General features: G+C 36.8%; 1 protein-coding gene across 1 annotated transcript; it reads left to right on the forward strand.

Moving 5' to 3' along the window:
* Positions 1-357: 357 nt before the first annotated feature.
* LOC113850980 (enolase 1, chloroplastic) lies at positions 358-6856 on the forward strand. The gene is made up of 7 exons (XM_027481780.1): positions 358-1002; positions 1876-2183; positions 2555-2709; positions 2789-3106; positions 5584-5730; positions 5846-5896; positions 6353-6856. The coding sequence occupies exons 1-7, from the start codon at positions 581-583 to the stop codon at positions 6416-6418; spliced, it is 1467 nt and encodes a 488-aa protein (XP_027337581.1). The 5' UTR covers positions 358-580; the 3' UTR covers positions 6419-6856.
* The last annotated feature ends 6180 nt before the right edge of the window (positions 6857-13036 follow it).

Below are 13036 nucleotides of genomic sequence, written 5' to 3' on the forward strand. Positions count from 1 at the left end.
ATTTTAGTAAACATATATATATATATATAGATAATATTATATAATATATATATATATATATATATATTATATTATATAATATAATCTTGGATGACACTAATAATATATTGTCATGTAAGATGATACCAAGAAAATTAACTCAATAAAATTGATTTAATATTTTTTAAATAGTCTTAATTCAATAACTTATAAAGTTTATTTAAAAATAAATTTTATAAAAATAAAATTAAAATATATTTAAAATGTTAAATATAATTATTTTTATTTTTTAATTTGTTAATTTTCTATTAAAAGACGTTTACTGAATAATCTTTATTTTACAAGGTATAAAAAACTGAAGGCATGCACACCATACCCACCTACCCCGCCACCCCCCTCCCGGGCTCGGATTCATGTGTCCCCAACAACCTCCAAAAGGCGTTATTTTTTAAGTTTAAGCTTCGTTTGGGGTTAAGTTTCACCGCCCTTCAGCGGAGTTTTCCACAAGCACAGCTTTAGTATAACCACACTCCCACACTCACTTCAACATCTCACAAACTCGAAACACTTTCCAAAGAAGACGGAAAATTAAGGCCAAACAATGTCTTCAAGTCTGATACCTCAACCAGCCACCAAAACACCCTCCTCTTTCCTTCCCTCTCGCCCTCTCCCGACCCGACAGAGCGTCCCTTTCCGCAGCTCGGGGCGACGCCTCGCCGTGCGCGCCACGGCCACGGCGGCGCCTTCGTCGGAGGCAGTGGCGAAGGCGTCAAGGGAGTGTAAGGTGAAGTCGGTGAAGGCAAGGCAGATCGTGGACAGCCGAGGGAACCCGACGGTGGAGGTGGATCTGCTGACTGACCAGCTTTTCCGATCGGCGGTGCCGAGCGGTGCGTCGACGGGGATTTACGAGGCTTTGGAGCTGAGGGATGGAGACAAGAGCGTTTATGGCGGTAAAGGCGTTCTCAACGCCGTTAGGAACATCAATGAGGTCTTGGCTCCTAAGCTTATTGGCGTCGACGTTAGGTAACGGTATTCTTTTTTATTCTGTGTTTAGCAATGTTGTTGACGATTTTGTCTCTGTGAGTACATCTTGTATGTTGGGCTTTGTTGATACTGTTGAAGGTAAAACTGAATGAAAATGAATGTTTGGACGAGAAGAATAGAGAATGGTAATTTTTATTTATTTTTTTTGTTTCTGTTTGGAAAATTATTAACTTCTTATAAAAATGAGTAAGGGATGAAGGGTATTGTTCAATTTTATCGTAGGTATCTCAATCATTCTGGGGATTTTGAAACTTATCAGTTGTCAATATAGTGTTGCCATTGGACACTGATCTGTTAATCAGAAGATTTAAGTTGTTTAATATTGAAGTAACAGGTTGTCACAGACTGCATCTTCGTGAACAATATCGAAAGCATAATTTGTCTTTTCTCAATAATTAATATCGAATTGAAGTAACAGGTTGTCACAGACTAGATCTTCGTGAACAATATCGAAAGCATAGGATTTGTGTTCTCTCAATAATTAATATCGACAATCCGGTGAGAAGTTGGAAATACGTTGTCATGCTCCAGCAGGATATAGTGATGCGGTAGAAATGGCTTTGGAATCAAATTGTTGTGAAATATTATGATATGGAGTTGGTTTGCTGATTTTTTTCTGAGCTAGGTCTATGTAATCTGATATACACTGAATTGCAGACCACTTTGTGACTGTTATGCTTGGTTCATGTTATCATTTGAATGAACAGTACTTCCATTCTTGGGACTAGTTATTGCGTCTGAAAGGAAAAATAGAAAGAGAAACATTTTTATTTACGTCCTAACAAAAGTATCGTGTTCTGTTTTTGACATTGTGCTTTACAGCTGACATTTATGGGTTTATATTTGACAAAGGAATCAAGCTGATGTGGATGCTATTATGCTGGAAATTGATGGAACTCCTAACAAGTCTAAACTAGGGGCTAATGCAATACTGGGAGTTTCGCTGAGTGTGTGTAGAGCTGGTGCAGGAGCAAAGGGAGTGCCCCTGTACAAGCACATCCAGGAGATTTCAGGAACGAAGGAACTTGTTATGCCAGTTCCAGCTTTTAATGTTATAAATGGGGGAAGTCATGCTGGAAATAATCTGGCTATGCAAGAATTTATGATACTACCAGTTGGAGCAACTTCATTTGCTGAGGCACTCTGCATGGGCAGTGAAGGTTAGAAACCTATTACTTTATTACTGTCACCACACTGAGGGATGTGTGGCTGTGAATTTATGAGTTGTGGTTGCAACCATGCATCTTATATATGTATTTTATCACATTGGCATTCAACTTGATGCCTTCTTTTCTGATCAGTTACTCAATCATTCTGCTGGGCATGCATTGATATAATTTCTGATATTAATTTCCTGTCTAATACTATTCTCAGATAGGTATGGCATCTAATTTGATGGCTAATCGAAATTCCTATTTTCCTGACTGCATATTAGATATAGCATTACATTTCAAGATTTTTTCAACCACATCACTAGAGATTTACTCTAAATGGTGACAATCAATTAACTTTCTTATTTCTGGTAGAACAGTTTATCATGTATTAAAGGGGATAATCAAGGAAAAATATGGACAAGATGCATGTAATGTTGGAGATGAAGGAGGATTTGCTCCCAATGTTCAGGATAACAGGGAGGGGCTGGTTCTACTCATGGATGCCATTGAGAAGGCAGGTTATCCTGGAAAGGTGCGTGGTGCTTTCATTATTTCTGTTGCATAATTTGAATATCCACTTGTACTGATCTGGAAATTAAACAATGGTGCAGATTAAAATAGGTATGGATGTTGCGGCTTCAGAGTTTTACACTAAGGATGGAAAGTATGATTTAAACTTCAAGAAAGAGCCAAATGATGGAACTCATGTTCACTCTGCTCAGAGTCTTGGTCAACTTTATATAGACTTTGTGAAAGAATTTCCTATTGTGTCAATTGAGGATCCATTTGATCAAGATGATTGGGGTTCGTGGGCTTCACTGCTTTCTTCAATTGATATTCAACTTGTAGGAGATGATTTGTTAGTTACCAATCCAAAGAGAATAGCTGAAGCCATCCAGAAGAAAGCTTGCAATGGTTTGCTTCTAAAGGTTAGCATTTGGTAAAACTTGTTAGGAGTTTTTTATATGTTAGGGAGAGATTTTATAAATCCTTCAAAATCCTCATAAACTCCTGTTTTTAAGTTTCCACAAATGGGAGTTTTTTGTTATTATTCCTTCTCCTTCCCTTCCCTTCCCTTCTTTTACTCCTCAAACTCTTCCTTTTTCTCTCTCTAAACTTCCAAACTAACCCTTAAGTTTTTCTTTCTATTATTTTGCTAAATTGCTGATATGTAATGAAATTTGTTCATTTTATTATATTTTTAGTTAAATATACATGGCAGATGATATAGTGTTGGTTTAGGTTTCAAGAGATGAGATTAATGCTAAACTTGAGTTATGGAAGAAGACTTTAGAATTTTAGGATTTTCACTTGAGTAAAAGTAAGGCAGAGTATTTGCATTGTAGGTTTAGCCAAAAAAAAGATGAGAATCATGCGTTTATATTTTTTAATTAAATTTATCCTTTGCAGATGATATAGTGTTAGTTGAGGATTTGAGTTATGTAGAGAGACTTTAGAATCTAAGGGTTTTCGCTTGAGTAAAAATAAGATACAGTATATGCATTGTAGGTTTAGCAAAATACAAGATAAGGATCATGCATTGAAAGTGATAATTGGAGATGATATTATATCACAAGTTTCCAGTTTGAGATACTTGGGATCGATTATACAAAATGATGGGAATTGTAGGAAGCTCAGTAGAAGAATCAGATTACCCAATAATTGTAGGAATTGTAGGAAGCTCAGTAGAAGAATCAGATTACCAGCAGGCAAATCAGTTGTCGAATGCCAATGGGTTTACACAATTAAGGTTGGCCCTGATGGGCGTGTTGATCGCCGTAAAGCTCGCTTGGTCGCCAAAGGTTTGAGTAGGTTATACTCAAACCTTTGGCTTGGATTATGGTGATACTTTCTCTCCTGTTGCCAAAATGACGTTTGTTCGCTTATTCTTGTCCATGGTTGCCATTCGCCATTGGCTTCTTTATGAGCTTAACATCAAGAATGCTTTTCTCCATGGTGATTTCACTGAGGAAGTCTATATGGCCTTAAACAGTCTCCTAGGGCATGGTTTGGCAGATTCAGCACTGTAGTCCAACAGTTTGGGATGATTCGGAGTGAAGCAGATCATTCAGTTTTCTACCGCCATTCACCCACAGGATGCATTTACTTGATTGTTTATGTCGACGACATTGTTATTACTGGCAGTGATCATCATGGCATTACACAGATAAAGCAACACCTATGTCACCATTTTCAAATAAAAGACCTTGGCAGACTTCGATATTTCTTGGGAATAGAGGTGGCACAATCCAAGAATGGTATTGTTATTTTCCAAAGGAAGTACGCATTGGATATCTTAGAGGAAATAGGTTTGATGGGTGCTAAACCTGTAGATACTCCTATGGATCCTAATTCCAAACTTCTACCAAGTCAGGCCTAGAGAAGTATAGGAGATTGGTTAGGAAGTTAAACTATCTTACTATCACTCGTCTAAACATCTCTTATGCAATTAGTGTAGTAAGTCAATTTCTCAATTCTCCTTGCGAAGGACATTGGAATGCATTGATTCGGATCTTAAAATATATCAAAGGAGCCTTAGGAAAAGGACTTGTGTATGAGGACAAGGGTCATGCTCAGATTGTAGGTTACTCTGACGCAGATTGGGCAAGTTCTGCTGTTAATAGAAGATCTACTTCTGGCTATTGCATTCTTATTGGAGAGAATTTGATTTCTTGAAAAAGTAAGAAGCAGAATATCGAGCCATGACTTTAGCCACATGTGAACTTATCTGGCTGAAACAACTTTTCAAAGAACTGAGATTTGGAGAAATTACAAAAATGACACTTATTTGTGATAATCAAGCATCCTTGCATATTGCTTCAAATCCGGTATTTCATGAAAAGACAACACATTAAGATCGATTGTCACTTCATTCGTGAGAAGATCTTATCAAGGGACATCACCACCAGCTTTGTCAATTCAAATAACGAACTGTAAGATGTTTTTACTAAATCTTTGAGAGGTCCTCGAATTAGTAACATATGTAACAAGCTTGGTGCATATGATCTATATGCTCAAGCTTGAGGGGGAGAATTAGAAATATATAAAAATAGAAACATATAATTATAGTAATGCTGAAATTAGGGAGATGATATATTTAGAAAAATAATATTTCTGTAATTATGGTAATTAAATAACCATAATATCTATGTAATTAATTCATGTATCAATGCTCCTAGTATAAATATATGCTCCGATGTGTAGTTGAGACACATGGATTCACTCAATGCTCTTTCGTTTTCTTTTCTCTTAACAGTATACACAGCATTTTCTCTTGTCAACTTGCTTTTAAGATATATATTTTTTAAAATGCATAGTAAACTAGTTCAATACCATCTACAGGATATGTTCGGGACACTATCCAATGAATGTTTCATTTGCTTTCCCTGTTATCCGTTGTGTGTAGGTTAACCAGATTGGTACAGTAACTGAATCTATTCAGGCAGCACTTGACTCAAAGGCAGCAGGTTGGGGTGTCATGGTTAGTCACCGGAGTGGTGAGACTGAAGATAACTTCATTGCTGATCTCTCTGTTGGCTTGGCCAGTGGACAGGTTATATATCCTCAATCTTTTGGTTTGATGAATTTAACCATTTTAGCGTGAGTGAATTGTACCGTGACTGTGATGTTATCACTTTCTTGTTGATTATCCAAGTTTTGCCCTCCAGATAAAGACTGGTGCTCCTTGCCGAAGTGAGCGATTAGCAAAGTATAATCAGGTAACGGGAACCTTGTGTTAACTTCTTCCTCTTTGATTCAACGTTTCAGCTCAGGCTATGACATTATTATCTTAAAATAACATAAGAATCCTTATGACTAGACTATTACAAGTTATTTTCAATAATCAAATGTCTACATATTTTTTCTTTGCATCTGACCTGTTTTAATTCGTCTTCCTTTTTATTTGCGTATACTTATCTTTTTCTTTTTTTTGTGGAATGGACTTGGCATGGTATAAGATTGATACAAGTGAAACAAGAAATTGAGTATAGTAATGAAGATTTAGTATTAATGGCTTGTAGTCAATGTTTTCTGTTTAGTATGTCTCAGTTTCAAAGGTCATTTTAGTGTATTTATTTAACATTCAAATGCTGCATACTGCATGAATGGTTAGCATGATAATGTAGTGATCTAATACCTGTTCTCCATCTCGAATGTGCTTAATTTCTTTTCAGCTTCTTCGGATTGAAGAGGAAATTGGAAATGTGCGATATGCTGGTGAAGCTTTCAGGTCACCTTAGAGTTATTCTGAAAATATTTCAGCATCAGAATCATTATCATCATTGATTTTACTAAGAAAACAAACGAGACCAAGGAAAATCCTGATTTTTGATATAGTTGCTAGTCTTCTGGGCTTGCAGAAAATCTACTTGGGCAGTTAACCTTAAAATATGTATTTTGAACTGAAATAATTACCAAGTGAACAAGTGACGGGTGCTTAAAGACACTTTTGTACTGTGAGGGCGTAGTTAAATATAGGCATCACGCAGTAACAAAGCTGCTTAGGTGTAGCTTTAAAATGAGATCTACATGATGAGTTAGTTCCGCTGCTCATAGCAATAAGATTTTGTACTGGGCAGTCATTTGCAAAGGGGAGAGGTTTAGACATTGTTGTTCGCAGTTCACCGTTTGTAGTTTCTCTCTACATTTCTAGTGACCACAGGTCTCGCTGTTATGATCAAACAGGAGTATTATGAGTCAACAAGTTTCGGTCTCCTTCATCCCCTGCACCCGAAAAATAAACCTTTAAAGCAGTTTTTACTGTAGACAACTTTTTTTCTTGGCTAGTCTTTATAATATTTTTTTCAGGTTATAATCTTTATGTTTATTCTCAGTAAAACTACGAGATAGTCTTTTAGACTGTAGAGATCATAATTTTTGGTTTCCGATATTTTTTTTTTTTTTTGTTGATTTTATAAAATGACATTTACTTTAATTATTTCTTTTTTATATAGTCAGAGGTTCATAAAATATTTTTAATATTTTTTTACGTGAGAGCAAATATTGACTATTATATTTTATTATGATTGGTTACTATTGAAACATGATTATACGTACTGTTTTAATTTCTACAATTTTTGCTCTTAAAAAATATGTTAACCTTTTAATTCATGAAATATTGATTTTTATAGTTTAACTTACTAAGGTATTGGTCCTTAACTGGTCAAATGCTTATTTAAACCAGAATGGAAATGGTTTTCGTCGACAAAGCGTATTAAAATAACGCTAATTGAACCTAGACAACCTAAAAAAGAATGGATGAAAGATGTTAAAAACAAAACACGTTTTCTCAGTTTTGCTTACATTGGCTCACTGACGATAATATTTTACTCATGCTATAAATAGCAAATAAATAGAGGATAAAGATAGAAGTGACGAGGATGTCAGAATATCTTTGAAGCCAACAAAGCTTTTTGCTATAAAGGATCAGGTTTATGAGACAATTGAATCATTGGAAAAGAGGGTTGAAGGACGGGATGCTCGCATGGCTTTCATGGATGAAAGGATGGTTTGTGATATAGGTGACTTGCGTCCAAGTCACTGTACACGTGTAAAATAGTTAGCAAGAATTCTGTTATAATTTCACACATGGGAAATTAGTTAGAAATTGACAAACTATAAATAGTTTTCATCTGTTGTAAGGCAAAAAATTTGAATTTTGAAAAGAATTTGTGTGAACTTCATTCTTGTTCTTCAATAAGTAATATTTAGAATTCATTCTTCCATTGAGTTCCTTATTGTCTTGTGAAATTTTTGAACACGTAGCTGTTCCTAGATTCACCTTATCAGTGGTATCAAAGACTTCGTCCAGAACCTTCTTCAATGGTAGATGCGGCAAGAAGCCAGGCTGCGCAACGCGAATCGGAAGAGCACATTGAATCAAGAATCAATCTACAATTGAATGAAAGATTGATGGCGTTGGCGAGGTCAATTCAGATGAATGTCCAAGAGGCCTTGCAAGTTTCAATGGATCAATCAATTCAACATTCCTTCCAAGAAATGCGCCAACACGTGATCGAATTGACAACGACAAATGGAAGTGTTGTGAATGTGGGACATAAATATCATGCGAATAATAATTACTCGTGTGGCACTAGGTTAGCACGTATTGACTTTCCTAGGTTTAATGGCGATTCAGTAAATCAATGGATTTATCAATGTAATACATACTTTTCTATTGACGGTATATCAAAGTACGTTTGACAGTTATTCATTTTGAAGGAAAAGTCCTCCTGTGGCATACAGCCTTTGTAAAAACGCTAGGTGTACATACTTTACCCAATTGGACCGAGTTTACTAAGATAGTAACTGATAGATTCGAAGATACCTGTGATGACCCTATGGCTTCTTTGATGAGGCTTCAACAGAAAGGATCAGTAGTTGAATACCATGAGGAATTTGACTCCCTAATCTCTAGGCTGAATTTAACTGAGGATTATATGTTGAGTTGTTTCTTAGGAGGATTGAAAAAGGAAATACAATTGATGGTAAGGATGTTCCAGCCTCAGGATGTTCAAAAGGCTTTCACTTTGGCAAAATTATATGAATCCGCTGCTACAAACAGTTTTACCTCTAACCCATTTTCTAAACCAAGTAAGATATCACAACCTTCCAAATCCATATTACCTACCAACCCACCTAAACAACTAGCTAACCAAACTATACTCCTCAAGTACCAAACACAAACCAATAAAAAGCTTACCCCAACCTACATGAATGAGAGAAGAGCCAAAAGGCTTTGTTACTTTTGTGATGAGCCTTTTACCCCAGCCCATGCCCTTACCCATAAGAAACTCCAATTGCATGTGTTGGAAGCGGATGATGATGACAGTAGTGAGATTTGTGATGATATTACAGTTTCCAACCTTGGTTCTGTGACTCCTACGTTGGACGACAGTTTGGACCCTCAAATTTTCGTAAATGCATTGACAGGTGTGACTACTTTCAAGACCATGAGAGTGATTGGCTATTTTAAAAAGAGACATTTGCACATACTTATTGATAGTGGGAATACTCATAATTTCCTCGATGTTAACATGGCTAAGAAATTGGGCTGGTTAATTGAGGATGTTTGAAATTTGAGTGTGGTTGTTGTGGATGGGAATAAGGTAAAAATCTGCTCTGTAGTCAAACAGTTCACTTGGACAATCCAACAAACCAACTTTCTCTCAGATATGTTACTAATTCCCTTGGGGTGTTGTGATTTAGTATTGGGAATTGAATGGTTAGTTACCTTAGGAAACATAACCTGGAATTTTGACAAATTATCAATGCAATTTTATGTGGACGGAGAAAAACTGGTTTTGAGAGGGGCTAATCCATCAGGTTTAACAACTATGAAGAAGAAATAGCTAAACAAGGTCATGAATTCAGAACCTCAGTTGTCAATGTTGCACATTTGTGAGGGAGGTCAGGGAGCTTTTTCTTCCTTAACTACTCATGCTTCTGACACTATTGTAGAGGAACCTATCGAAGCTCTCTTATTACAGTTTGAAGATCTTTTATGGAACCAATAGAATTACCTCCAAAGAGGCCTACGCATGATCATAAAATACCCCTGATACAAGGGGCAGATCCAGTGAATAAACGACCTTATAGATATGCCAAACGTCAAAAAGATATAATTGACAAGTTAGTTAAGGACTACCTCAATAGTGGAGTGATTCAAAACAGCATTAGTCCTTATACTAGCCCTGTAGTTTTGGTCGGGAAAAAGGATGGTTCATTGAGGCTCTATGTGGATTATAAGGAGCTTAATAAATAGACTATCAAGGACAGATTTCCAATTCCATTGGTGGATGAACTACATGGTTCAGTGGTATTTTCAAAAATCGATCTTCGGTCTGGTTATAACCAGGTAAGAATGGTTGAGAGTGACATTCACCAAACTGCTTTCAAGACACATGGGGGACACTTCGAATACTTAGTGATGCCTTTTGGCCTCACAAATGCACCAGCCACTTTTCAAGGGCTGATGAATGATGTCTTCAAGGATTACTTAAGGAAGTTTTGTTAGTGTTCCTTGATGATATTTTAATATATAGCAGTAGTTTAGGGACACATTTACAATATTTGCAGCTGGTTTTACTTTGAGGTCCAATTCCTTGTATGCTAGAAGGAGCAAATGTTATTTTTGTGTTGAAAGGGTGGAATACCTTGGCCATTTTATCTCAAGAGAAGGGGTTGCAACTGACCCTGCTAAGGTCATAGTTGTCCAAAATTGGCTCTACCTACCACTCTTAAACAACTAAGGGGTTTTTTGGGACTTGTGGGATATTACAGGATATTTGTGCGAAGCTATGGCTGTATTGCTAAACCTCTAACCAACATGCTAAAAAAGGAGAATTTCCATTGGTCTCCTAAATCATTAAATGCATTTCAGACGCTAAAAGCCAAATTGGTGAAAGCTCCAGTGTAGTGTTGGCTTTGCCAAATTTTTCCAGGGTCTTTATTGTTGAAGTGGATGCTTCTGGTCATGGTCTTGGTGCTGTTTTAATGCAAGACCACCACCCTATTGTATTTATCAGCAGAGCTTTGAACTTTCAGCAACAGGCTTTGTCAATCTATGAAAAAAAGCTTTTGACCGTGGTATTCGTTGTACAAAAGTGGCAGCATTACTTACTTAATACAAAGTTCATTATCCGAACAGATCATTGGAGTTTAAAATACATACTCAACCAAAGGTTAACAACTGCTTTTGAAGAGAGGTGGCTGGTCAAGTTGATGGAATTTGATTTCTCTATGAGTTCAAGCAAGGGCATGAAAACATGGCTGCTGATGCCTTATCAAGACAAGAACCTATTGACTGTCAAGCCATCAACACTTGTGTACCTGAATCTGACTTGTATGACAAAATTAAACAGTCGTGGGCTAGTGATAGCACACTACAACAATTGATCACTGAAATTTAGGCCAATGTTGATTCACACAAACATTATGTTTGGCAGAACAATGAGCTACGAAGAAAAGGGAGGTTGGTTGTAAGGAAAGATTGCTGGATCAGAAAAGCTATTTTTGATTGGCTGCATGCTTCTGCTAGTAGACGTCATTCAGGTAGAGATGCTACTTTGAGGAGAATGCAAGTTGTGGTTTATTGGAAAGGAATGACAAAAGATGTTAGGACCCTTGTAATGCAATGCAACACTTGTCAGAAGTCTAAATATGATACAATTGCCAGCCTGGGACTACTGCAACCATTACATATTCCAGGAAGAATTTGGCAGCATATCAATATGAATTTTATTGAAGGTCTCCCGAGATCATGTGGGAAGCAGGTTATATATGTGGTGGTGGATAAGTTGAGTAAAGCAGCACACTTCATGGCACTTAAACATCTTACACAACTGTTGATGTTGCTCAATGTTTCCTAGACAATCTGTTTAATTAGCACGGTTTTCCTGAGTCAATAACAAGTGATAGAGACCCTGTGTTTGTGAGCCAACTCTGGAAAGATATGATGTCTTGTTAGGGTGTACGAATAAACCTTTCTACTGCCTACCATCCTCAAACTGATGGACAGGTAGAAGTATTGAATAGGTGCTTCGAAACTTACCTTCGATGTATGTGTGCGGATGTCCTTCATGAGTGGTCAAAATGGTTGCCATTGGCTGAGTGGTGGTATAATACTACCTACCATTCTACAATCAGAACTAGCCCTTATGAAGTTGTGTATGGTCAACAGCCACTAGTGCACTTACCTTACCTTTCTAGGGAGTCTAGGGTTGAGTTAGTGGATCAAAGCTATTAGAAACGTGAAGAAATGTTGAAGGTGGTTAAATTTCATTTGAAAAGAGCTCAGGAACAAATGAAACAGCTAGCTGACAAGCATAGATCTGGTAGGCAATTTGAGGTTGGTGACTGGGTCTATGTGAAACTTCATGCTTATAGACAAATTTTTGTTGTACAACGGGTTAATGCTAAGTTGTCCCTAAAGTACTATGGTCTCTATACAATTCTGGATAAAATAGGTCCAGTTGCTTATAGAATTCAACTACCAGCGGGATCCAAGGTCCACAATGTCTTCCATGTATCCCAATTGAAGAAGCATGTTGGAGAGGTACCTGTTTCCAACAATTGTCTTGAAGATTCTGATTCAATTGGAAGAGGATGAGAACCTGAATTCATCCTTGATAGAGTGATTGTGCAGAGGGGAAATATGCCTGTCACCAAGGTTTTGGTTAAGTGGAAGCATCAGCTGCCAGAGGATGCCATGTGGGAGTTTTGTTATGACCTGAAGCAGAAGTTTCCTCATTTCAATCCTTAAGGACAAGGATTATTTTACGGGGGAAATATTGATATAGGTGACTTGCGTCCAAGTCACTGTACACGTGTAAGGGTAGTTAGCAGAAATTCTGTTATAATCTTACGTATGGAAAGTTAGTTAGAAATTGACAAACTATAAATAATTTTCATCTGTTGTAAGGCAACAGTTTTGGGTTTTGAAAAGAATTTCTGTGTGAACTTCATTCTTGTTCTTCAATAAGTAATATTAGGAATTCATTCTTCATTGAGTTCCCTATTGTCTTGTGAAATCTTTGAACACATAGCTGTTCCTAGATTCACCTTATCAGTTTGACTCGAAGAAAATTTAGAAAACTCTAAGTTGAAATGCAGAAATTGTTAGGCAAAAGGTTATTGGAGGAAAATGAGAATTCTAATAACAATAAATGAGGCTTTGTCAAAAATGGGTTAGGATTGAAATTTCATGGTCTTGAAGAATATCGTATGGCGATTAAAAGGGTTGAACTACACCCTTCAATGACGATGATCCTATGGGGTGGATTACATGGGCTGAAGCCTACTTTGAAGTTCAGAATATATCAGAGGAAGTGAAGATTAAATTGGCTAACTTAAGTATA

This window comes from Abrus precatorius, unplaced genomic scaffold (assembly GCF_003935025.1).
Source record: "Abrus precatorius isolate BTA unplaced genomic scaffold, Abrus_2018 Scaffold0, whole genome shotgun sequence".
NCBI lineage: Eukaryota > Viridiplantae > Streptophyta > Magnoliopsida > Fabales > Fabaceae > Abrus > Abrus precatorius.